General features: G+C 49.6%; 1 protein-coding gene across 1 annotated transcript in view; it reads right to left on the minus strand.

The window, feature by feature from the left end:
- Positions 1–26,004, minus strand: part of NCBP1 (nuclear cap binding protein subunit 1) — a 1,187,216-nt gene that overhangs the window by 258,493 nt on the left and 902,719 nt on the right. The window contains exon 21 of the mRNA XM_069630359.1: positions 22,326–22,469. Coding sequence (XP_069486460.1) covers positions 22,326–22,469 — 144 coding nt within the window. The remainder of the gene's footprint in view (positions 1–22,325; positions 22,470–26,004) is intronic.

Genomic DNA, 26,004 nt, shown 5'->3' on the forward strand with positions numbered 1-26,004 from the left:
GCGTCACAAAAGATCTTTGATGGGGCGTATCACGGCCAGTAAAATGAATCTCCTTCCTAGATTTCTGGATGCCTGTTCCACCCTTCATGTAACAATTCCGCCAGCTGCCCTTAAGGGGCTTCAGAAGAAACTGCTTCAATTCACCTGGAGAGGGAAGAAAGCTAGAATCCCCTGAAAACTATGCTGGGTAATGCACAGCTGGGTGGGCTAGGAGTCACTGACCTACAGAGCTACCAAATAAACAATCTCGGCTACCCTTTCCCCTGCGTTTTCTCCCGCATATCCCACCCCTGCTGCGACAGAGCTGGAACGACCTGCTATTGTCTACCAAACACACTCTGAAGGCTTGGGATTGGGCACTGCGACGCAAAGGAATCCCGAGGGGCCTGGGCCCCTTCTCTCTGGTTTTCATGAACCCATCTTTCTCCCCCAGAACTAACCCCCACAACTTCAGAAATTGGATCGCGGGAGGCCTGGAATCACTGGGCCAACTTTTTGTGGAAGGTCACCCCCGAACGTTTGAACAATGCAAGGAAATCTTTCAGACTGAGGAATCTGACATTCTCTTGTATTCAGCTTCGCCACTGGTGTACCCACCCTCAAACCCTTCAAGCAGCAATGCGTACCCCCTCCCCTCTCTAACTGACTCTGCAAGAACTTCCGGCTCAGGGGAGGATCTCGGCCTTATACACAAACGCTTCCTAGGTGACTTCCTTACCTCCAAGACGGGCCATGGCGCAATGGGAAGCGGACCTGGGGCACCCATTGTCAGTCCAAAACTGGGTCGACATATGGGCAAACCCACTCATCGTCCTCCTGTATCACAAATAGGGAATACGCGTACAAACCTTTGTTGCGTTGGTACTACCCCCCATGCGGCTCCACCATATGAACCAGGCTAGGAGTCCTGATTGCTGTAGACACTGGCCGACCGGGCTCCTTTTTTCACATGTGGTGGTCATGCCCGAAGACTCAACTCTTTTGGACACTGTTTAGCCACTACTGACGACATCACACTCAGGTGGTGATCCCACTCGAACCCGAACCTATCCTCCTGGGCTCGCCGGTCCCAGTGAGCTACCCCAGATGGGCAAGGAAAGCTAAACTGCTGACCCAATGTCTTTTGGCAGCGTGAATTGTGGTTGCCCATGCATTGAAATCCACTGACGAACCTCTTCTGACGCTATGGTGGGGAAAAATGTGGGACATTCTGATTGCAGAAAAGATAAGCGCGACTAGAGCCAGACTTTTCCATCGCTTTCAAGATGTCTGGGCTCCATTCTGGACTATGACAGGAAGTTCCTGGCCTTAACCTACAAACCCCGTAACACCAGGAGGCTCCTGGAAGGAACGGAAGTCTCTCGAACAGAAGATGTCAATGCAGGAGGGGGAACTTCGTGCTCCTGAGACCCTATACAGAGGCGGAGCGCCGGATGGCGCGGAGTGGGGACGGGGAGGGGGAGATATGGTAAGCCGTATGCTATGATGTTATTTGATCTGTAATCACACTGCTCTGTTTAAAAAATAAACAGTTTAGATCTTAGCACTCAGTTTTTTAATCTAAAGGAAAGAGGATAGCCTAAAGAAAAGTAAAAAAAAACACGCAGAATGCCTTCAGAAGGGCATCTAATACAATCGAGATGATCTTTTAGAATATCGCAATAATAAAAAAGACGATGACTGTTAGTAAGCACGTATAATCCTCTGTCAAATCGCATTAAGAGAATAAACAAGAATTGGCACATTCTGTCCAAGGGTACACAACCGATTCAGCCTCCTACGTGTGCCTACAAAAGGAGTAATATTAAATAGTTGACAAAAAATGACTTATGAACAACCAACAAGGCAAACTACCCTAATGGAAAAAAAAAAATCAAACCTGGCAGCCCAGTGGGCCACAGTCCCTGTGGTAACTGTAGATTGTGTCCTCAAACAAAAAGATCAATTGAAGTAGATATTGGTCTTCAGACCTTGACAACAATCTGCCTTTGCCAACTGCAATACTGCTTGGGTCATCTATGTGATATGGTGTCCCTGTAAAGAAAATCTATATAGGTAAAACCGAATGCAAAATCAAAGTCTGCATTAGGGAGCATAAGAGCTGCATCATGAATGAAACAGTGAATGCCCCAATGGTGGGACACTAAAGCTAGAGTACATAATTGTGACTAGTTGTGATGGACTGTCCTCAGAAAATTCAATGCTGGTACTGGCACCAATTTTGACACTCACTCACGAGAGAAGATTTTGATATTTTTAACCAACAGTTATCTAATAGGAATGAATGAAAATATTGAATGCCAAGGTTTGAATAGTCAATAAATAGGTGATGTATGTCTATTTAATAGATGCAAGATGTCACATATTGTTTGAAACAGTGCATGTTATTCTCAAGAGTCAACAATAAGATAAGAATGAGTTTATGGAAATCGTACATCTACCTTTGCACACATATTTATGTATATTTTGTGTGCATGTTATATAAACCAAGCTAAATAACAACTCTGAATAATAAAAAATACTCACATTGTGCAATTAAAGACACAAATGGAGTCATTTACAATCTGGTTCACACCGCTCCAATATGTCCCCATTGTACATTCACAGATGTCGGGCGTAAGAAGGCACGTTTTCTATTTCAATGAGTTAAATCATACCACTGATTAATGTAGATTGAGGCACATGGTACACAAATATAAAAACATTTTTTCAATATGCTTTTGTTTGCATTGAGCGCCATATTACGAGTACGCTCTTTACTGTTGCAAGAGAATAGACCTAGCAGATTTCTAAAGGACATAACTTTTTAGCACTAGTAGGGTTCTCTTATGCAATACTATTTTGTGGACCACCCACAGTGCGAGCGAGCCCATTCCAAGATGTCCGCCGCTAATTTTCGCGCCTTGAAACACTTGTGTATAGGCACGTTACAAATGCCATATCATAATACTAACTAATGCCGTATTGAAATTGGCACACGTTTATAGAAACGGACGTCTGCAGTCCTAGTTAAGATCTACGCAGGCTCCAAGATGGTTTACAAGTGAAGGGTTAAACTGAACGGAGGCAGCGATTAATACGGCTGTGAGACAGGTAAGAAACTTCAGTGGCCTGTACGTTCAGCTAAACCCGTTACTGGTTGTAATCTTTGTAAATATTAGGTTAGCACTTTGGTGAGATCTTAATATTGTTTACCCGAAAGAGTGCTCACACAACATAGTGTGGTGGCTGTGCATTTTCTTTGGCGCAGAGTACCACCTGACTCACGCCGGCACAAACAGGCTAATGAAGTTGACACTCGGCAGCGATTAAGAGGTTCGAACGAGTCTAATTGAACTCTACATTGAAGTAAGCGTTGTCCCGACTTCTAGATCTGCTGTACATGAAATTTAATAAGGTTTGTAAGAAAACTTGACTATTCTCCTTATGTCCTCTATATTTGAGTGTCAATATATTCTTAAATCTGAGAATGACAATAATCTGTAGAACCATTATTTGACACAAGGTTACTAGAGATGCATTGTTTGAAACAAACATTTGAATCTTGGCTCTAAACTAAAACTGAATTCAAATTATATTGCAGATGTCGGGTATTTAATTTCCAGAAAACTACAGTTTACTGATGTGAAGATAACCATCCACACTTCATCTGCATTCAGATTTCTGTGAAAGTGATTGCCTTAACTAATCACATTTTGTTAAGTATGCAATTGAAGCGAGAGATACCCGACGCCGCTAGTCTCTGATGACTGGTCCTTGTACTTGTGTTTTTGTAGAACGAGAGATATGAGTGTAATTCCACTCCTTGAAATTACCTATATAAAGGAACAAGTTACTTACCTGTAACTGTTCTCCAGCATGGGTCTGGCATGGATTCACATGCTCATGAATATTCCCCGTCAGGCTGGTAATCCTCGGTAAAGAAAAAAATCAGTATCAGTTTCGAAATGGGGGTCCCCCCCAACCCTCCCCTTTTTTTATCCTTTTTTTTAACCCCGGAACCCAAAAAAACCCCAACATTTTTTCGACATTATGACTGCCCCTCCCCTGGCAGCCAATCTCAGATTTGGTAGCACGTAAAGTGGCAGTATGACCAAGTGAAGAGCCACAGAGGGGTAGGAGGGAGGGTTTGCATGTGAATCCATGCCAGACCCATGCTGGAGAACAACAGTTACAGGTAAGTAACTTGTTCCTTCTTCAGCATGGGGTCTGGCATGGATTCACATGCTCATGAATATAAGGATACACAGCAGTACACACATGCACAACCACGGGAGGTGGCAAAAGGCTCAAATTAAATATTACATAAACTCAACATCACGCAACTCTTACCTCCTCACCAGGCCCACCTTCTAGCGAACAGGTTGCGCAGCACTGCTTGGCCGACTCTGGACTTCTCCCTGGAATCCTGGTCGATGCAGCAGAATCTCGTGATGGTGTGCGTTGACCTCTATGTAGCAGCCCTGCAGATGTCCAGCAGGGGCACACCAGACAAGAACGCCGTAGTAGCAGCGATCGCTCTGGTCAAATGGGCTCTCGGATGGCCGGGCAACGGTCGGTTGGCCAACCGATGACAGTGCATGATGCAGCCGGAGAGCTACCTGGAAATTGAAGCCTTCGAGAGAGCCTTCCCTTGGTTCACAGGTCCAAAGTTCAAACACAGCTGCGATGTCTTTCGAAAACTTTGTTCGGTCCACGAAGACCTTCAGCGCTCTAGCTACATCCAGCGAGTGCAAAGTCCTCTCGGCCGGCGACGAAGGCGACGGAAAGAAAACTGGCAAAACCAAGGGCTCGTTAAGATGGAAGTCGGACGGCACCTTGGGCATGAAAGAGGGGTGCGTCATCAGCACCACACTCGTATCGTGAAAAATCAAGTATGGAGGCTTGCAGGATAGGGCCCGAATCCCTCCCACGCGTCGTGCGGAGGTGATGGCCACAAGGAACACTGTCTTCCACGACAGGAACTGCAACGGAGCCTAATGCAAGAGCTCGAATGGCGGCCCCATGAGCCTGGTCAGCGCCACATTGAGCTCCCACGCCGGGGCTGGAGCCTTCACCGGCAGGAACGATCAGAACAGTCCCTTCATAAATTCCTTCACCAGTCGATGAGACCACAAGGACGGCCGTCCTGTAGTTCTGGTGTATCGGGAGATCGCTGCCAGATGTATCTTGATGGAAGCGTGAGCTAGTCCAGCTTTGGCCAGCGACAGTAGGTATGGTAGCACTTGAGGTGCCGTAATCCGTAGAGGATTGATCTTCTGTGCACAACACCAGACAGAGAACCTCTTCCACTTATGCCTGTAGCACTTGAGGGTTGAGGACGCCATGGCCTTTGCAAGAACCTCTGCAGTCAGCCGGGAAATCGTACCCTCCAAACTCTAGTGCTGCAGGAGCCAGGCCTGCAAGTTCAGTGACTCTGGGTCGTGATGAAGAATGGCGCCTCCCTCTCCGGAGAGAAGATCTGCGTCAGTCAACAACTTGACTGGTGGGGACGCGGAGAGGTTCAGAAGGTCCGGGAACCAGACCTTTCTCGGCCACGCCGGTGTGAGGAGGATCATCCTGTACTAGGACCTCTTGAGGTGGCTGATTCGAAGCAGCAGCGGCAACAGAGGAAACGCATACAGGAACAGGCCGTCCCAGGGGAACGAGAAAGCGTCGCCCATGCTCCTCGGCTGGGGAAACCTGCTGGCGAACCTCTGGCACTTGAGTTAGTCGCCGCGAACAGGTCGATCTGGGGTTTGCCCAATCGTTGGAAGAGCCGATCCACTTGATCCTGGCGTGGTTCCCACTCGTGGCACGAGCGCAGCTCCCTGCTGAGTGAGTCAGCAATGGTGTTTTTTTATTCCTGCCAGATGGAAGGGAACCAGAAACATCCCCTGGGCAACGGCCCAGTGCCACAGATCCTGGGCCTCCTTGGATAGGGCTGGGGGATCTAGTGCCACCCTGCTTCCAGATGTAGAACATTGTGGTGGTGTTGTCGGTGAAAATCCTCACGACCTTGCCCTTGAGGGATGGGAGGAACGACTTGAGCGCCCAGAACACGGCGCGGAGCTCCAAGATGTTGATGTGGAGAGACCACTCCTCCAGGAGCCAAAAGCCTCTTGCGTGGAGATCTCCGGTGTGCACACCCCATCCCACCAGGGATGCGTCCGTCATCCCAGTCTCCTGATGTGCCGGGGTCGCCCCACCACTGAATCGCCCGACGGAAAACCTTGTTGAGCAGGATCTTGTCTTCGAAGCTGCCCGCCGCTTGCATCCAGCGGGCGGCGAGAAACTCCTGTAGAGGATGCATCTGTAGCCTGCACAGGCGCACTAGGTAGATGCATGAGGACATCATTCCGAGTTGGGACTTGATGGATCTCATCCTGGCCACGTCTGTGGCTAGCAGGCGCAGCACTCTGCCCAAGATGGCCTTCGTCCTTTCCTCCGGAGACGCCAATCGTTCCACTGTATCGAGCTTCGCTCCCAGAAACAGTGCCGCCTGCGAGGGAACCAGATAGGATTTCGGGTAGTTTATGGAGAAACCCAGCTCCGTGAGTAAGCGGACGGTCTTCGCTGTGTGCTCGACGGCGATATCTCTTGTCCTTGCACGGATGAGCCAGTCGTCCAGCTAGGGGTAGATGTGGATCCCCTGCAGGCACAGCTGCGCCGCCACTGGTGCTAGGCACTTGGTGAACACCCTGGGTGCCGACTTCAATCCGAATGGCAGAGCTCTGAATTGGTAGTGGCGTCCTTGAACTACGAATCTGAGGAACTTTCAGTGTCCTTTTAGGATGGGGAAGTAAGCATCCTCCAAGTCCAACGGCGCTAGGAAGTCGCCCTCCTCCAGCTGTCCCAGCACGTGCTGGAGAGTGACCATCCTCAACTTCTGTGCCTGGATGTATTTGTTCAACCGATGTAGGTCCAGGATGGGGCGCCAACCGCCTGTCTTCTTTCTGACGAGGAAGTATCTAGAGTATACTCTACAGCCTCGCAGCCTCTTGGGGACGAGCTTGATGGCACCATCCTTGAGCATAGCCGTTACCTCCAACAGCAGTTAAGGGACGCGATTTTCCTTCCTGGCCACGGGAGGAAGGCGGGGACACTTCTTTTGGAATTCGAGAGTGTGCTCGTGGGCCAGGTGCTTCGGTGAGGGCCCGACGCTACGGCCGGTTCAATCTTGCTTGGAGACGGCCATGTCCTCCTTGGCAACGACGAGATCCTCCTTGTTTGCCGTGACCTCTGTAGGCCTCCTGGGACGAGGAGCGGGCCACCTGGCGGTACGTAGAGGAACCACCGCCTGATCCCTTGGAGGCCCCCTGTCTGCCTCCGGCACTCCGAAAGGGCCGTCGTTGCTGAAGGACCCCCAGGGCTCGGGCCGTCTGTGTCGGCCTTGATGGCCTGCAGCAACTCATCCACCTTTTTCCCAAACAGGTTGTTGCCGTCAAACGGCATGTCCAACACCCTGGTCTGCACGTCCTGACGGAAGTCTGTCGCCTTGAGCCAGCCTCGTCGAAGGCAAACACTGTTGCCTAACTGGCGTAATCCGGTGTCGGCAATGTCCGTTGCCACCGTTATGGCGTGGTCCGACGCCACCTCACCTTCCTGCAGAATCTCTAGGGCCTCTGCCCTCTTGTCTGGTAGGAAATCCAGTAGGGGAGCTATCTTGTACCATAGCTCCGTCGTAACAGGCCACAATCGCTAATGCGTTGGCCGCTTTAATTGTCGCTGCCAACGAGATGACCCGTCACCCCATGGCGTCCAATTTCTTTCCCTCGCCGTCAGGTGGGAAAGTGGAGATTGAAGCGGTCGCCCCCGCCGCCTTCTTGGCCGCCGCTGAGACGACCGAATCTGGAGTCAGCTAAGCCCTGAGGCACAAGGGGGCGGGGTCGGGGACCCGGTACCTTCTCGTACCGGTCCCTCTTGGCAGGCGTCGTGGACGGGTTCTTCAGGACCGCCCGCAAGTCCCTCATCCCAGATATCGTTGAGTAACGGTACCGCGAGGACCGTCTTTCTCTTGGCTTCTCGCCGTTGATAGAGGAAACCTTCCTTCTTCTGTTCCTCGGGGCAGAGCTGGAAGAGCTCGGACGCACTGGCGATCATGGCGTGAAATGAGCCAATTTCATTGGGCGGGGAAGCCCAAGGGGGTGGTGATGGAAGGTCCATCCTGTCACCACCGTCATCCGTCCCCGTCATCGTGTCTGTCGCTGTGTCATCCCTGGGATCCGGAGAGGGGGATGAAGGCTTCACGTGCCGCGCGGGCATGAAGGGTGGGGGGGAGGAGGTGTGGGGGGAGATATGAACTCTCCTCTACTTGTTCAGAGGGCTTCCTGACGGGCCCGGTTCTGGATCGTCAGCCGGGGGTTTGTGGTAATCTCATCCATCTCTCTGTGCATAAGGTTTGGATCGCCATCAAAATGGCAGCCGAGTTGTCCTGAGGCTCGGGCAATGGCTGCGACGGGAGGGCTGGCCGCCCCTCCACAGGGGCCTAGTCGGCGCCATCTTCGACCACCTCTTCGGGATCTCTCCTGTGGGATCGTACCTTCTCGAACCTCACGTTGAGGCTCTTCATGGCCTCCACCAGCTCCTCCTCAGAGGCTGAATCCGTGTCCGTAATGGCCACTGCCCCCCCCCTTCTTTTTCCACCGGGTTCTTGCCGATGGGCTGGAAAGAGGATTTCCTCTGTGGTGGCAGGGAAACTCTGGGCCCTGAGCTCGCCTCCACTGGTGTAGCCTCCACAGGGTGAATCAAGGCCTTCACCACCATGGGCACGCTTGAGGCTTTCACCTTGGGGGGAGGGTCACCGCCTCGCTCCCCCTCGGCTGAATCCTTCAAAATCGACCGGGACCTCTCCAGAAGCTTACCCGGGTTCTCCGATTTCCTCTTCCCCGAACCAGAGCATTGGCTCTTGGTTGATGGTGCCGGGGAAGGTGCGCCCTGCCTGGCAGCCGAAGAGCCCGACCGTTCGGCGCTCCCGGTGCCCGTGGACTTGCAGTGCTTCGCCTTCTGTTGGGTCCCTGTCCCCGGGGCGCCCTCACAGGACTTAGAAGACCGCTCGGACCTTTCCTTCTTCTCAGGCGGGAACGACGATCCCTCATGGTCCGTTCCGATAGGTTCTTGCAGAACGCACAGTCCTTCTCCACGTGTGTCTTGTCTTCATGAAGGCAGTAGAGACATCTCAAATGCTCGTCCTCCTTGAAAACATTCTGTAAACTGCATCCAGGGCAGTTCCTGAACAGCTTGGATCCGGGCGTCAAGCTACCCTTGTCCTGGGCCGCATCCATGGTAGGCCTCAGATCTTCTGGAATCCTCCAAGAAGCGTCACTCGACGAAAACTTCACCCTTGAGGGGCGTAGGAAATTCCGAAACGGGTCCCAGTTGAACGGATGAAGAAACGGTGGAGCTTGAGGCTCGATTTAACCGAAAAATGAGAAAATCTCCTTGAAAAAGCGTGGAAACGCAGCAAAAGCTCGAGAGCTATAGCACGAGGACTCCCAACACTTGAATGTGCGGTAGAAATCTGAGGATGGCTGCCAGGGGAGGGGCTTAGGGAGAGGGCAGTCATTGGATGGGGCAGTATGACCCAGAGATCAGTGATTGGTTACTACTAAAAAAGACAGATCAGAAACTAAACTGATACTGATTTTTTTCTTTACCGAGGATTCCCAGCCTGACGATAGGGAATATTCATGAGCATGTGAATCCATGCCAGAACCCATGCTGGAGAAAGAATATTTTAAAAAAAAAGGTAGCAGGCGCTCCTCTCCAGAAAGAACATGGCATTATAACTTGTTCTGAGATGAGAGTTTGCAGCACACGCTTTTTGCTCACTGCACCTTTCACAGATTGGAAATATCCATTTGCATATCAGTCTGTTTCGCCCACATGGGCAGTCCAGCACCGAAATGCTATGGCAATTCCTCTCTGATCAAGAGTACCAACAGCAACCCCATACACGTGTTTCAGTCTTGTTGGGCCTCATCAGTGAGGTGAAGCTGTGCCTCTGAGCGTAGGGAGTCCACGTCTGGTTGCCACCAGGTAACTCAGGGTGACCAACCCCAAGTTCCTTGCAAACATTTTAAAAAAAAAGGTAGCAGGCGCTCCTCTCCAGAAAGAACACTGCATGATAATCTGTTCTGAGATATAAAGAATAAACATTAGTTAAGTGAGTGAACTAATTCCAGCATTTATTGCCCATAAATGTTCCTCAGATACTCTTAAGTTAATGACACACAACTAATGAACAGTTGCTCTTTTGTGTTTTTCAAGATACAAGATACCACAGGCCTATTAAGGAGTCCTTAACGACCCCTTTTGAGATACTGTTAACGACAAGACAGAAGCCAATCGTAAATTCCCCCGAAGAAGCTCCTATAATGTTATCAATACTTTGATAGGAATCAAACATGTTGGGTAGTGACTAGCCCTAGTGTAAAGGCTACAGAAATTTTAGATTGTCACGTATGCACTTTATTTTAGCTTAATAGTAGATTAGCTGTGTTGTACTATCACTTGTAGTTTGATTAATTACTATTTTTATATGTTGTGTGGGTATCAATGTTTGATTTAGTTTGTGTATCCAAAATATATGTAAAGCGGTATTTATCATCAGTTTTATCTTGAATAATCAATTGGAGTTTTAACTAACAAGGACAGTATTTTTTTGTATATTATTAAATGATCAAGTGACTCTAACCTAAATACATTGAATATTTTTGCTCTCTGCTTGAATTATCCCTTATACGGCGTGGTCTCCTGTAAGAGTTAATCCCAGCACCCGGTCTTAATATTTTATATGTTGTGCTTGCTGTAACCAGGGTGGACCGGCGTGTGTTTAGGCCTGGTGTCCCTAAATGTATAAGAAAATGTAGTTTCTAGCACCCCAATGCCTGCAAATAAGAACTTGATTGGCCAGGGAAGCACCATTAAGGAACTTCCCCTTTGAGATCAAGGAGGAATCCAGCATCTCCAAGGGACCTTCAGGTCTGTCAGCCACTTCCCTCACACAGAAGGAGACCAAGGAGAAATACAGTCTCAGGGAAGAAGGGCCTCAAGCCCAACTCTCTTACCAAAAGGTTTCTCTAAGAGGACTCTAGGTCACTCCAGTGACCCCACCTACAGCTGAGGTGGAAGAAGACCCACCCCTTACTGGTGAAACCAAGGCAGAGTAATTCTTCACTGCATAGAAGATCTGGATCCTAGAGACCATTCAGAGCGGTAAACTTCACTTGCAGAAGGTGGACCCTCTAGGACAGACTTTAGCAGAGGACAAAGTGTCCCTCTCGTAGGTCTGCGTCAGCAGGCAGCTTCCCAGCTGGAAGGGCAAGAGCCAGGGAAGCATAGACTAGTGGGAGAATGGCTTCCTCTACAGTTAGCCTACAGAGACTACTCCAGCGGACCTCGGGAGGCTGATGTTACCCCCAAGAGATAAGACCAAAGGTTCTACATTTGGCCCATGAGAACACTGGCTGGTCACTTGAGCACCAAGCGGACCAATGAGAGGATCTACTTTTACTTCTACTGGCCCAAGAGGTTTGCAGAATTAGACAAGCGCTGTAGAAGCTGCCACATTTGTCAATATTCTGGCAAAAATGGTTCCAGGAATGTGGCACATTTAGTGCCTTTCCCAGTGGTGGGAGTTCCTTTTGAGAGGGTAGGGATTGACGTTGTTGGTCCCCTTGATCCTCTAACTTCTTCAGGCAACCAGTTTATACGGTTGTAGTAGACCATGCTACTAGATACCCTGACGACATTCCTATGAGAACTGTTACTGCTCGGGCAGTGGGTAAGGACCTCCTTGGTATTTTTTATCAGAGCAGGTTTTCCTAAGGAGGTAGTATCTGACAGGTCACATTTTATGTCCCACTACATGCAGGCCATGTGGAAGAACTGTGGGTCACCTACACATTCTCAACATCCTACCATTCCCCCAAACCAATGGGTTTGCTGAGAGGTTTAATAAAACCACGAAGAGCATGATAGATGATTTACATGAGACCCTTAGAAGAAAATGGAACCTTCTACTGCCATGCCTTCTCTTTGTTTACAGAGTGGTGCCTCAAGCTTGAGTGGGCTTTAGCCTCTTTGAGCTCCTGGGTGGTCATCCAGTCAGAGGCCCCTTCGCCCAGATTAAAGGAGGGCTGGAGAGGACTCCTCCCTTACAGCCAGTCCGAGTTACTGAGTATGTGCTTGGCCTCACAGGATGGCACAGATGACTGAAGCTTCAGATAACTTGAAAGCTGGTCAAACCCTGGTCAGGCATTTGCATTACCAGAAAGCTAGCATGGTGGAGTTTACTCCAGAACAGCCAATTCATTATATTGGCACAACAAAAGAGTTTTGAAGGACAGACCGGTCCCTTCAAGGTTGTAGGCACACTGAGAGGTCAACTATTTGGTGGACTTGGGAAACCCCAATGAGGCCCCAGGGGCTTTTACACTAACCTCCTGAAGGCGTATGTCTCCAGACCAGGGATGGAAGCTCCCTGATTATCTTAGGTGACACCCCACAGATGGATCTATCGAATTAGTCAAACTCACTTCTAACCTGACACTGCAGCAACAAGAGGAGTGCAAAGCTCTATTAACGCAGGTTGCCCCTCAGTTCTCACTCACACAGGCTTAACCCCTTGTGGGCAGCATGATATGGATAAATTGACAATGTCCCTGTGAAAAGCAGGATCTACATTATGTACGACCAAGTGAGGAATCGCATTAAAGGTCAACAAAATGCTTGACTTGGATTCATTGAACACTCCACAAGGCCATGGGCTAGTCCAGTTGTCCTAGTATCAAACACAGGTGCCAAGGAATTAATGTTCTGTGTGTACTATAGGGTACTGAATGAATGCAGTCACCAAGACTGATGCCCACCAATAACCTAGGACAGATGAGCTGGTGGACAAACTTGGATCTGCCAAGTTTCTCTGCACATGTGAACGAAAGTCAGTCCATTTGTAAACAGCCCTGACGGACCATGGGAAGGAAAAAAAAAACAGCATTTTCAACCCCCTAAGACTTGTGCCATTTTAAGGTCATGCCCTTTAGACTGAAAAATGCAGCAGCCAGTGTCCAGAGGATGGTAAACAATGTTCTGAATGGGAATGGATTAGAGGACTTCTGCATGGCATTGTAGTGTTCAGCCCCACTTGGGAAGAGGATCTTTACCGCCTTGGCTGTGTGTTGCAGGCTATATACAACAGGCCCATCTGAGGCTAGCAAATGTGAAGTTGGTCAGAGTAAAGTGGTCTACCTTGGGCATGAGGTAGGAGAAGGTGAGACCAAGCCTTAAACCTAGCAAAGTACAAGCTGTACAAGAGTTATTACCCAAGTTGCCAGCGACTGAATTGGCCACATTTATTTGCGGCCGTTGTTGACCGAAAATATATGTGGGGGTGGGTTTCGGGGTAATAACTATAAGGGGATTGGGCAGTGGCTGCCGGAGTGGGGAGGTCCCCCCGCATATATTTTCTGTCAAAACGACTGCAAACAAGTCGCCCACTTGCAATTTGATACGAGCAATTTGTATACAGCCGTACAAGACTGGGCCACCCCTACTATTCAAACCCAGATCTAGGAGGGTAATCTAATGGCCACTTATGGCCTTTATGACTGATTGGCAGGGGCAATGCTCACAATGAGGTGAATACTCAATGCTGGTGAGGGGGATAGAGCAGGGGTATTGTTTAAGATCTATAAAATCTAATAAAAAAAAATGGTCTATGACGGCTGAGTAAGCCTAATCAGGAGAAGGGAGTCATTGCTCTGGGCTTTTGTTGTTTTTGTCTTGGTGCAAGGACAGAGCAGCTTAGCTTTGGTCGGAGGACAGATTGTTTAATTTCGACTTCACAACAGACAAGCACCTTAGTTTAGTTAGGCAGGAAAATCCATAGATTAGGGAAAGAGAGGCCTTTTCACTTTTTAATAAAAGAAAGTCAAGAATGCCAAGAATGCCAAGCACTGGTCTGTCTGTCCCTTCTGACCTACCGCTACTACCTTAGAATATTTAAAGTGTTTTAGGGTATTGTGCTAAATGACTTATTTTTATAATTTACCTGTGTGGGTCTTTTCCTTTGAGTTTGCCGAGGGTCATCAGTACTATAAAAAAACAAATTACTTCCCTCTCTGGAATTTTCTTTGATGGATGTTCCTCGGATTCTATCTACAGAGCATGTGTGCTTCTGAAAGTTTTCTGGCATCAGGAGGCACAGCACAGCCGTGCCCAACTCTGCTATTCACCAAGCAGGACATTGGGGTTAGTATAGGTTGAGGTGCCATGCCCAGGGATCTCAGTTCCACCCTTTTTCGCTGGCACTCTGAGGCACTGCAGTACCGATTGTGTACTCGCTATCCCCAATATAGGCAGGTAGGGCGATTAGGAATCTGTGGGAGGAACATCCACCAGAAAGAACATTAGAGAGGCAAGCAATTTCTACTTCTAATCAATTCCTTCCGCCCATGTATTCTACATCTATGATAGAGTGCCAAGGCAGTATGAAGATCTGGAGAAGGGCAAGGACATCACCTAGACTAGAAAACTCTGGCGAATCGCCCTCCCAAAGCGGGGCTTCTGTTCAGAAAGGGGATCCAAACAGTACTCTTATCAAAAATGTGCAGACACACCCACATTGCCACCTGGCGCATATCTAGGACAGGGACCGCTCTTCTGCAGGAAAGAAGGGGCAGCCACTCCTTCTGGTGGAATGGGCTCGGAGACCTTCCCGTACAACATTTCAAGCCAGAAAGTATTCGAAGATGCAGATCATGATCCACCTTGACGGGGTCTGCCTGGTCACAGCCCTGGCAGCACGAGCAGAAGCATAACCAACAAAAAGCTGGTCATCTTTCCTATGCCTCTCGTCTGAGAGACATAGTAGCTGAGAGCCTGCGCCAGGTCCAGACAATGGAATCGCTTTTTGCCTTAGAAACATCAAGCAGAGGAAAAGATGGATCTTCTGAGAGAGATGGAAATCTGAGACCACCTTTGGATTAGAAGAGGGTCTCACTCCCAAAGTCACCTTTGCGCAGGAGAAAACCAAGTAGTGAGGTTGAACAGACAACGCTTGGAGCTCACTCACCCAATTTGTTGAATGGGATGGCAACCATGAAAAATCAGGTGAGCAGTTAATACAATATGAATGAGGGGCTGAAACAGAGCTCCCAAGAGGAAAGCCAAAACCAACTTTAAATCTCACACTAGGATAGCATTCTGGTATGGAGGAAACTCGTTACACAAACCCTGTAAGAACTGCAGCGCAGCTGGGATTGTGAAATACAAGCCACGTTACAGTGACCTATTGTGGGGGGGATTTTTTTTGTTTAAATAAAAATTAAAACAAAATAAAAAAATAAAAACAAGAAAACTGCGGTGAAGTAGCTCTTAACAGTGCCAATCTGCAGGGCCACCTGGGCAACACACAACAAGCAATCCAGAACAGGATAAATGGTCCAGATCACTATCCAGACACAAATTGGAAATTTACACAATCTGCAGGAATAAATAGACTTGGTTGTGGGTCTCTTCCGTTGAGATTGAGAGGAGCACATCAAGGACATCATCCAACAAGTCCCACTGCCTGTAAATCAGCCCATCAGTAGCCACGCATGTAGGTTCAGGCTACAGAGGTTCGGGTGGAGGACCCTGCCCCTCCGATTGGGAGAGCAAGATGACTTTCCTCAGAAGGCACCAGGGAGAGCAGATGGGCATGTCTAGCAACTTCCGAAACCATGACCTACAGGCCCAATCCGTAGCAAACAGGATCAATGTAATTCTTAGAACCAGCTGAATGACAGGGATCGACGGGAACAAATGAAGACAGTCCATTTGACCGGCAGTGTGTCGCCCAGGTATCCCCAATAAGGCAATTCCCTGGAGATTAAATTACTCACCGTATTGAGTAACGTACTCCTAGTCCATAGTCCCCTTTCCTCCATAACGTACGGAAGACAACCCTTTTCACCAGAAAAATCCTTTTCCCCTTTAAATTTAGAAGTTCACAAGGGCGCGGCCCTGTGAGCATGTGCTCCCCTGAATCCACCCACCAGCACGACTCAGTCCCCTTTGAAGCATCGACAATATTAACATTGCCTAATGACACAAGTTTTATTAGGATAGGGAGGGGGGGGGAATGGTGGGACGTATGGAGGAAAGGGGACTATGGACTGGATGTGTCGGTGCTGGCTAATTTCCATCCTACTACTTGGCTTCCCTTTTCTATGAAGCTATTGGAGTCTCCAATAGCACCTCTTGTGTGCTCTCTTCTGGAATGGTCATCTTTCTTTGACCCCTTTCAGTCGGGGTTTCGTCCAGGGCGCGGAACAGAGTGTCCTAGTGTCTGTAGTCGATCTCACCATGTTAACTAACCAGAGTGGAGTGGGAGCCCTGGTTCTATTAGATCTGTCGGTGGCATTCAACATAGTCGACCAAACCGTCCTGTTATCACGCCTGTAAACTGCTGGCCTCCCTGGGCCTGTGCTGGGTTGGTTCGCATCCTTCCTCGCTGAACGCTGACAATCACTATCCCTGCCTCCTTTTCTTTCCTCTTCTCGTGCATTATTTTGTGGCATTCCTCCATTGTCCCCTATACTTTTTAACATCTATATTCAGCCACCAATTCACCTCATCCGTTCCTACGGTTTTCGCGGTTATTCCTATGCCGACGAAACTCAGATCCTGGTCCGTGTTGATCAGGATACGGTGGCCCTTGAATTTCGGAAGTGTCAGCAGTGGAAAACTGGATGAGTGTGAAATGGCTGAAGCTGAGTGGGGACAAGACCGAAATCTTGGTGGTAGGTTCCTCTTCAGAGTCTGCTGAATGGTCAGATTCCTTTTGGTCTCCAACTTTGGGTGATTTTCCTATTCCGGTGAAGGTGGTCAGGAACCTAGGGGTCTTTGTGTCATCCGATCTCTCAATGGCATCACAGGTCAGTGCGGTCTGTAAGACTGGTCATTTCTTTCTCAGAGTTCTGCGCAGAGTACTGCCTTTTCTGCCAGAACGTCTGCGGCCACCTGTGCTGTCCTCCTCGATTACCAGTCGAATCGACTACTGTAACGCACTCTATCTGGCTCAACCTCTCGGGCTGATACATGTCTGCAATTGGTGCAGAACTAAGCTGATCGGGTGGCTACTGCCTCTGTTTATGGAGCCCATATAAGCCTGTGCTCCGGGCACTCCAATGGCTACCGGTGGCATCGAGGATTCAATTCAAGGCCTTATGTTTGGTACACCGTGCCTTTTTCAAACAGGGACCAGAATATTTGCAGGACAAATTTCCCCCTCGAGATCCGGGTAGGCCGCTGTGTTCTGGAGACGCTAACTTAATTGTTATCTCGAAGGTCCGCCTTGTCCGTGTGGGTGGCCATGCATTCCGATATGCTACCAGTAGATTGTGGAATGGGCTTCCCTCTGCCCTTAAAGGCTTGGAAAACCATCTCCGATTCAGAAAAGCGTTAAACTTTCTTGTTTTAAGGTCACTGCTGGGGCCTGCATGCCCTCCACTCCCTGCGCCAAGATGCCTTTGGGTGAAAGTGCGCATTATAAGTGCTACTAATATAACATTACATGGACTAGGAGTATGTTAGTCACTACAGTGAGTAACTTATAATTACTCCTACGTCCCGTCCCCTTTCCTCCATACTGTATGGGCGATTACAACTGAATGTAGCCCCGGTGGAGAGTTGGCCCTCTTCTGAAAACAAGTTCTTCAGAACTGCCTGGCTAAATGCACCGTCCGACCTGGCACTGGCATCCAAGCAGTAGTGCTTGCAGAGGGAGTAGCCCACATAGCCGCCCTGCTGGAAGTCGGCCACGGGACAGGTCTTTGGAAAGCTACCGTAGTGGCCTTGATTTTGCTGCTGTGGGCGTGCATGTTTGCTGGCAAAGACTTGTGCTGTCCCTCGTACACCTCCTTGATGGCCATTACCATCCACCTTGCTATGGAAGCCTTGGAGGCCCGACAGCCTGGTTTCGATCCGCCAAAGGTGAAGAGGGCAGCTTATTTACAGAAGCTCTTGGTTCTGTCCAGGTAAAATCTTAGCACACGGCCGACATCCAGACAGTACAATACCTTCTGAGCCTCATCTTGAGGGTCAGCAAAGAATGTTGGTAATACTATCTGCTCATTCAGGTGAAAAGGAGAGACAACCTTAGGAAGAAATGCAGGGTGTGTTCTAAGCACCACATTGTCCCTGTGAAATGTAGCATATGCTCTGAAGCCACCAGGGCCTGGATTTCACCAATTTGGCTTTCCCGAGGTGAGGCCCACTAGCAGGGTCTTCTTGATGGTAGCTAGCCTGATGTCCGCTGACGCCATGGGTTCAAATGGTTTATGCGCCAGCGCACCCAGCACCACATTAATGTCCCAGACCGGGTGTGTTTTTTTGATAGGTGGATACAATCTGGTTAGACCCGCCAAGTGTCTCTTAACCACCGGATTAGAGGATGAAAAGACCTCGCCGAGTTCTTGTCGGCCCCAATAGCCGCCAGATAAATGCGGCATGTATCTACCTGCACCCCTGAATGGGCAAAGTGCGCTGAGAAGGATAGAATGCCATCCAGTGAGTAAGTCAATGGGTCAATTTCCTTTGATTCTGCCCAGTGACAGCGTCGGTCCCTTGTACGATAGCTAGGTTAGCTTGGGACAAGTGGATATGCTTCAGGGTAACCTGTTCAGGAACCAAGCTGCAAGGGCTAACTTCTGCAGAGCGGGGTGAACCACTGTGCTGGGCCCACCGGGAGGTGTACCGAGGTAGATCAGACAGGTTTGAGAAGTTCCGAGAACCAGGGTCTTGCTGGCCACTATGGCGCTATCAGTATGAGCCAAAGGCTCCATGACTCCCTGCAGATGACCCTGTGCACCAGGAGAGTTGGGGAAAAGCTTACACTCATGTTCCACGAGACCTGCAACGTGTCGCCTACCAAACCCCTGCCTTGCCCATGCCATGAGGCAAACCAGGGGCATCTGTTGGTACTGGTGGCGAAGCGGTCCACCTGCGGATGACCCCACTTTGTGAAGATCTCCTGAAGAAACTCCTCGTTCAGCTGCCATTCGTAGTTGTCCGATCCCAGCCTGCTGAGCTTCTCAGTTTCTAGGTTGGACTGCCGACAAGTGCATGTTTGTCAGAACTCACTCCCAAATGTCGATCGACAATCTGCAGAGGGGAGACCACCTGGTGCTGCCCTAATTGTTGATGAAATACATGCAGTTGGAGCTGTCAAAGCAGAAAGATCTGCCGATCATGGGGAGGAAGGCTTGGAGCTCACGCCAGATCGCCATCATCTCAAGCCAGTTGATGTGCTCCAGCTGTTCCCGATGAAACCATACTCCATGGACGCTGTGGCTGACCAGGGTAGCCACCCATCCCACTAGCCGCTGCGAAAGACTGACTTGGAATATAGTGATGCAGCTGCTATCATAGAGTGCATTTGGGGGTGTGCAAACAATAGGAGTGACTCCCCTTTGGTTTGCCTGTACTTGGCATTGACGCTTGTTGGTGGGATGGGTAGAGTGGCTTGACCCAGCCTTTTTTGGCTAAGGCTTCGACATCCTTTTGAAGTGGAATTCCCGTTCTAGTAGGATGACGTAACGCAAGTACCTCAAGCCAGGACCCCGCCTCGGGATGTTCCACTTGTGGCTACACAATGCCTAGGTACTCAGCCAGACCTGTCAGCCTCTCATGGAATGCTTTGGCTGACAATGGGGTGTCCGGGTCTTACTCCTCGTCTGTGTCCACAGTTGTGTCCTGTGGATCTGGTGGAGCAAGAGTGCTGGGCGCGGGCAGCTGATCAGTACAGGCGTGGGAGCCAGGTACTGAGCTGGACCCAGGGGTGGTACCGCAGTGGTTGCTTGTGGCTGTACCAGAGGGAGCATGTCCCCGATTATGTCCCTGAGGATGGTACCCATCTGTGGTGATCTCATGAGGGCGAGGAACAACTCCAAGAACCTGCCCTCGCATGCAGGAGGTGTGCCAAATTGGATAGGAGCACCTGCGGGCGTAGGGGTCAGGCCCTGAGGCTGTGGTGTCCTGGGTGTGCCCTGTCTCGCCAAGTTGGGGGATGCCTACCTTCCCTGCAAAGCAGAGGGATGGGATGTGGACCAGGTGATGGGCATTGTCCAATCCCCCCTGGAAGTGCGGTCCCCTGCCCAATCTCCGAATCAGCAGGGCACCTGGTGAGCCGCCATTTTGTTTGGGCCAACAGGCATTTTGTCTTGCTCTGCACCCGGCACCTCAGGTCGAGACCCAGTTGTTTCTCCAAGCCGAGCATGAGGGGTAGAACGCTCTCCTGTGCAGGTGCCTGCCTCTGGAATGGCCTCCCCGTTTCTCTCCACCTGAGCCAGATCTCAAGTTCCGGAAGCTCCTCAAGACCTTGCTTTTCTCCTCTTTCTCGCACCCTCTACCCTGCTAACCTACTCTTGCTCCTTCATTCGTCTGCTGACTGGCTGCTTGGTGTCCTTTGTGTCTTCCGGCACCAGTCCCCTCCCACTTACCCGCCCGACCAGTCCACCTGCACTTGCTGCCTGGCCCACCATGCGCTGCCGCCTGGCTTACCTTGCGCTACCCGGTTGGGCTGCTCCCTGTAGCTGGAGCCCTCCTGGCACTTAACTCAGAGCCCTGCTACTCTGGTTGCACTTCCCCTGTTCCCTCTCCCCTGCACTTGTTTACGCAGCACAATCTAAATGACACCAGGCCTAGTAAGATTGTTGTCTGGTCTTCCCTTGTTGCCCTTCACTGGCCTGGTTGTGCCTTGAAACACTTGTGTAAGGCGAATAATAAATAGCCAAAGGGCGAGGCTGCCAGACGCCAACAACACCTCTCCCCCCCCCCCCCCCCCCCCCCCAAGTGTCATCTTACTTTCCCTATCCGGTGGAACAGAGGGTAATGTGGAAAACTTCACATTGGTAGTCGTAGGCCTGCACCCCCAAGCAGCTGTTTCCTGCCCAGCTCCTTATCAACTGCCAAAGTTGACGCAGCCTTCTCCCATACGTCCAGTACAAGGGCTTGAAGGGCAGTAGAGTTTCCCTCTGGGACCTTAGTTCAGGTCTGTTCATTCCGAATGAATTTTAAGTCTGGAGAGGCCTGAGCCCCAGGCTATTTGCCACCTTTGCCATCAACATCTGCAAAGAGGCCTGAGGCTCAACAGGGGTAGGGACTGTAAGAATAGCCAGCTCAGGTGAGGTGTCTAGGTCACTGACCTCTTGGAGGTCTGAGGCCAGCCCCTGGACGTCCCCACCCTCCGGAAAGTCGTCCTCTGGGAAGTCTCTCTCCTCACTGGAGACAGGGGTTCACACTCAAACGGTACTTGGTCCCACTGCTCGTAGATACCAAACATCTTCAACATAATGTTTAAATAAAAGGAGGGGGCATACTCTCGAGTTTCCCCGGTGCCTACACAAAGATCGACACGTAAGGCAGGGGCAGGTAGAGGTGAAGTTCTTCCCTCTTCTTGGGAAGGCCTGAGCCTGTATGGGACAGTCTGCGAGTCGCGGAAGACGCAGTGGGTACTGTCTGAGCCGGTGTCAAAGCTGCCAGAGACGAAGGCACCAAGGCCATAGCCACCAGGGCTTCTTGGTGAAGATGTCGAGCATCTTGTGGTAAAATTGTTTCCATTCCTCAGGGGGTGGTGGATTGGGGAGGAAAATGTACCTTATCTGGATCCGGTGACTCTTCTTGAAAGGGGAGGAAGATTGTCGGTGTGAAGATCCACTCGGAGGGGGATCTCTTGCAGTGCTTCTTTTCCATACGCGGAGGGGACCTCTCCTCGGGGGACACACGTCGCGCAATCTCAGACGAGACCATGCAGGATCACCCTACGCCTTGTCAATGAAACTAAAACGTTTTGCATAGTTCCCGGAGGGCCTTTGGGTGCATCACTGACAACGCACAGTCCTGGGTGTCGTGTTACTCGCCCACGTAGTATAAAGAAATCCAGTGCAGATCTAAAACAGACATCTGCCGGCTGCAGTTTGCGTACGGTATGAATCCAGAGGCCTTTGCAGGATTGGGCTTTGTGATGACAAATTCGAAAACCCGAAGAACATAGTCCTGAAGCATACAAGAGTGCAGGGCCAAAAGGAATGGACGTCATGTCCAGCGGGGGAGTGCGTAGAGGCGTCTGACAAAGCCACGCTGTGCCCCCTGGCAGCAAACTAGTTTGAGAAGCAGCTGTGCTTTGAATAGCATTATCAGATGAGAAATCTGAGGGAGTAAAGAATACATTAGAAAGGCAGATTACTGTAGAAGTGCCAGAGAGTAAGCAAGAGGCATGAACTGTGGAGCAGCATCACATTCTAAAATACATTACATTGAATGCACAAGGAAATAAAGGCACCGTAAACACCAATTTTTACCTGGAAAATGACAAGAAAAAGATTTTTTTGTTCACTTTGAGCAGACTCTACTTTCTCCTGCAAGCGTTCAATCTGCTCTTCCAGTGGTCCATCTTCCCTGTCACTGCTACGGTCATCGTCATCATCGTCATCATCGCTATCCCTCTGAAAAATAAATTGATATGTTGACTCAAGACTTAACAGAGTGGTGACTAGTTTGCTGCGACAACTAGAAACTGAAGATCACTGACAGAATATCTAGGAAAAGTACCAGAGTACCATTCAACCTAAATGTGTCAATATACTTGTTATAAGGAAACATTCCATATTTTGACATATTTCTTTCACTAAATGAACATTAAGATGATACAATGCAAGTCAGAGTTCATTAAATGGCAGCCACAGAATAAAATGTGTAACAAAAATAGCATGCATTATTTCACATAGTAAAAGAATATCTTGACCTTAAAACTATTGGGTGGAGAAATAGAATTAGTGCTGGGAAAACTGCACTCTTTAGAGCAATGCATTGGAGGCAAGGTCTTTCAAGGTATTTCCTCAGCAATGTGTTCAGGGTATGACAAAGACCTACCCACAAACTGGGCAAAGGGTTTCTCCGAAGTCTATATTACACTTCTAATGTTGAACGTGATGGATCAGTGAAGGTGAAACTCTAAAGAAGGGAATGGGGTGTTTAAGCATACAGTATACCACTTCATCGCTTTGAAAAAGGAATGTCAATGTATTTGTTCAAATGGTGAAATTACTTACTGTAATGTTCTTTCTATGGATTCTTCTCCTGCAGATTCCTCATCTCAGATATTTCATCCAGCTCGGCTAATCTGGAAAAAAAATTGACAGGGGGGGCATAGGGGACATCGACCCGGCCGTCGATCAGTCTTGGTCAGCATCTGGTCGTCAGCTCCAGATGAGACTTCAGGCGTCGTAAAATACTTCTGTCACTACGCCCCACACCTCAGTTCCCCCCCTTTTTCCCAGCGAGCACATCATGCTGCATAGCAAAATAGAACGGGCTAATGAGCCCTTTAAAAATGAAATTACCATAAAACTCAGGAGGAGGAAGAATTTGCAACAGACAGAACAATTAGTGTTAGAAAAATCCTTTGTCAAAAAACATGTGACAGGAAGATAGAAAACAGACACTGAGGACCATTACCAAGTGAATGTGAAAAAGAAGATGCACACCAACCACCGACTTTGAGCCGGGATGGATGGTAGGGGAGATGAGGCATCTGCGGGAGAAGAATCCATAGAAAGAAGATTACGGTAATTAATTTCTCCTTCAATGGATTGCTTTTCTCCCGCAGATTCCTCATCAGATAAAACTCCCAAAGCAGTAGATTAAGCAGGTGGGCAGAAAGTCACACTAAGAAACTTTGTAGTACTGCCCTGCCAAAAAGCGCACCAGCTGTACAAGCCACATTTAGAATATAGCATTTACCAGAAGTATGAAGGGATGACCATGTCACTGCACAACAAACATCCTGACCAGGGACTTCCCTCTGTAATGCCGTTGAAGTGGAGACTCCCCTAGTCGAATGATCCCTGATGCCTGCCGGTAATTCCTTCCCGGCGGACTGATAGCATTTCGCTATACAGAAAATGATCCAGCGGGATAAAGTTTGCTTAGTTATGGGCAGGCCCTTACGGGCTAAAGGAAAAAGCCATGAAGAGCTGGTCAGTTCCTCTGAACTTAGCTGTGCTTGGAATATAAAAACTTAGAGCCCTTTTGGGGTCCAGGCAATGTTAATGCTCCTCCTCCTTAGCACGATGCAGAGGAAGATAGAAGACCGCAAGGTCGAAGGATTGCGATAGGTGGAACTTTGAGACTAGTTTAGGGAGGAAGCCCGGTCTTACCTCAAGTGAGACTTTCTCCAGGAAGAAAAACACAGGAAGGGTGGCTTACAGCACAAGGCCTGCAGCTCACTCACCCGCCTTGCAAATGTAATAGCCACCAAAAAGGCTGTTTTCAAAGATGGAAAACAAGAAGAATGCATAGGCTCAAAAAGAGCCGCCATCAGAAATTTCAGTACCAGATTAAGGTCCTAATCCGCAACAACCAAGAGTTGGCGGAAACATATTTACAAGGCCTTTCAGGAATTGTGCCATTACCGGGAACGTAAAAATAAACCTTGATCCGAGGATCTCTTTAACACAGACAAGGCCCCCCAAATAACCTTCGACTGGGGTGACCTGACGACCTGCTGAGGCCAGTGACAGAAGTAACTCCATCACTGTAGTGGTGGGGTAAGAGATGGGGTCTATCTCGCATCCCCTGCACCACACCTCAATTCTTCTCCACCTACACACATTCAAAGATAGTGTAGACTGTGCGTGAAGCCAGCAACACATCAGGCACTTCCTCAGAGGACCCAGTCATCATACTTCATCCTCTCAAGAGCCACGCATGTAGGTTGAGGGATACCGGGGTTACAAGATCCGGCCGCCGAGGCAACCTATGCGGTGGACAGATCCAAGAGGTCGGAGTACCATGTTCTTGCCCAGTCCGGGGCGATTAAGATCATGGTCGCTTGAAACCTCTTCAACCTCCACAGAACCCATGGATGACACGAATCGGAGGGAAAGCGTAATGGAGAGGGAAGGTCCAATTCACCAGAAACGCGCCCCCTAGAGCACCGTTCGCTGGGCATTTCCTTGAGCAAAACTGTCTGCACTTCCTGTTGAACTTTGTTGCAAACCGATCCACTGCTGGGGTACCACAGAGAGAAGACCTCTAGGACTTCCTGGCACACTTTACACTCGTGCGATACAGTGTTCTGCCTGCTCAGAGGATCCGCCAAGTCGTTCTCTGTGCCCACCAGATGAACTGCCGAGACCGAGATCCGGTTCCCCAACAACTAGCACCAAAGCATCGTCCTCCGTGTAGAGGGGGCGGGAGTGCACACCACCATTTGTTTGTGATGAGATTGACACTGTTGTCCTTCAGAATGAGGACATGCTTCCCCTGCAGAGACAGCGCAAATGCCTTCAGGGCAAGCCTGATGACTCGCAACTCCAGCCGGTTGATGTGCAAACTGGCTTCCGTTGACGACCAAAGACTGCTCACTTGCTAATCCTCGCAGTGAGCGCCCCAACCCTTCACAGATGCATTTATTGACCACTCTGGTGTGAGGCCAAGGAGGCCAGAAGGGTTGCCCTGGCAGGAGACTGTTGAGGTCCGCCCACCAGGACAGGTCGTTGACCACTGATGCAGAGACCATGAGGCGATCCGAGAGAGTACCGAGGTACTGTGACCACTGACCCCTCAGGAGCCAATGTAGAGACCTCATGCGCAACCTGGCCTATAACACTCGAAAAATGCAGGAGGCCATGAGACCCAAGAGGCAGAGGAAGGAAGCCGCTGGTAGAGTAGCATGGTTGCAGAACAAGTCGACCATTTGGGTCAAGCTGAAGACTTCGGGAGGGAAGGCTTTCCCAATCCCGGGTGTCTAGTACTGCTCCGATGAACTGGAGCCTCTTGACTGGCGCCATTTGGGACTTTAAGTCCAGGGAGAAGCCCAGCCTGTGGCAGCAGCAAGCAGGCGTCCTCTAAACGGGAAAAGACCTGAATCGCAGACTTCCCTCAGATCAGCCAGTCGTCCTGATATGGATATATGTGGCCCCCGGATTTCCTGAGGTGAGCCACAACTACCGGCATGAGCCAAGTGAAAATCCTTGG

This window comes from Ambystoma mexicanum, chromosome 6q (assembly GCF_040938575.1).
Source record: "Ambystoma mexicanum isolate Mex_15411 chromosome 6q, UKY_AmexF1_1, whole genome shotgun sequence".
In the NCBI taxonomy this organism is placed as follows: Eukaryota; Metazoa; Chordata; class Amphibia; order Caudata; family Ambystomatidae; genus Ambystoma; species Ambystoma mexicanum.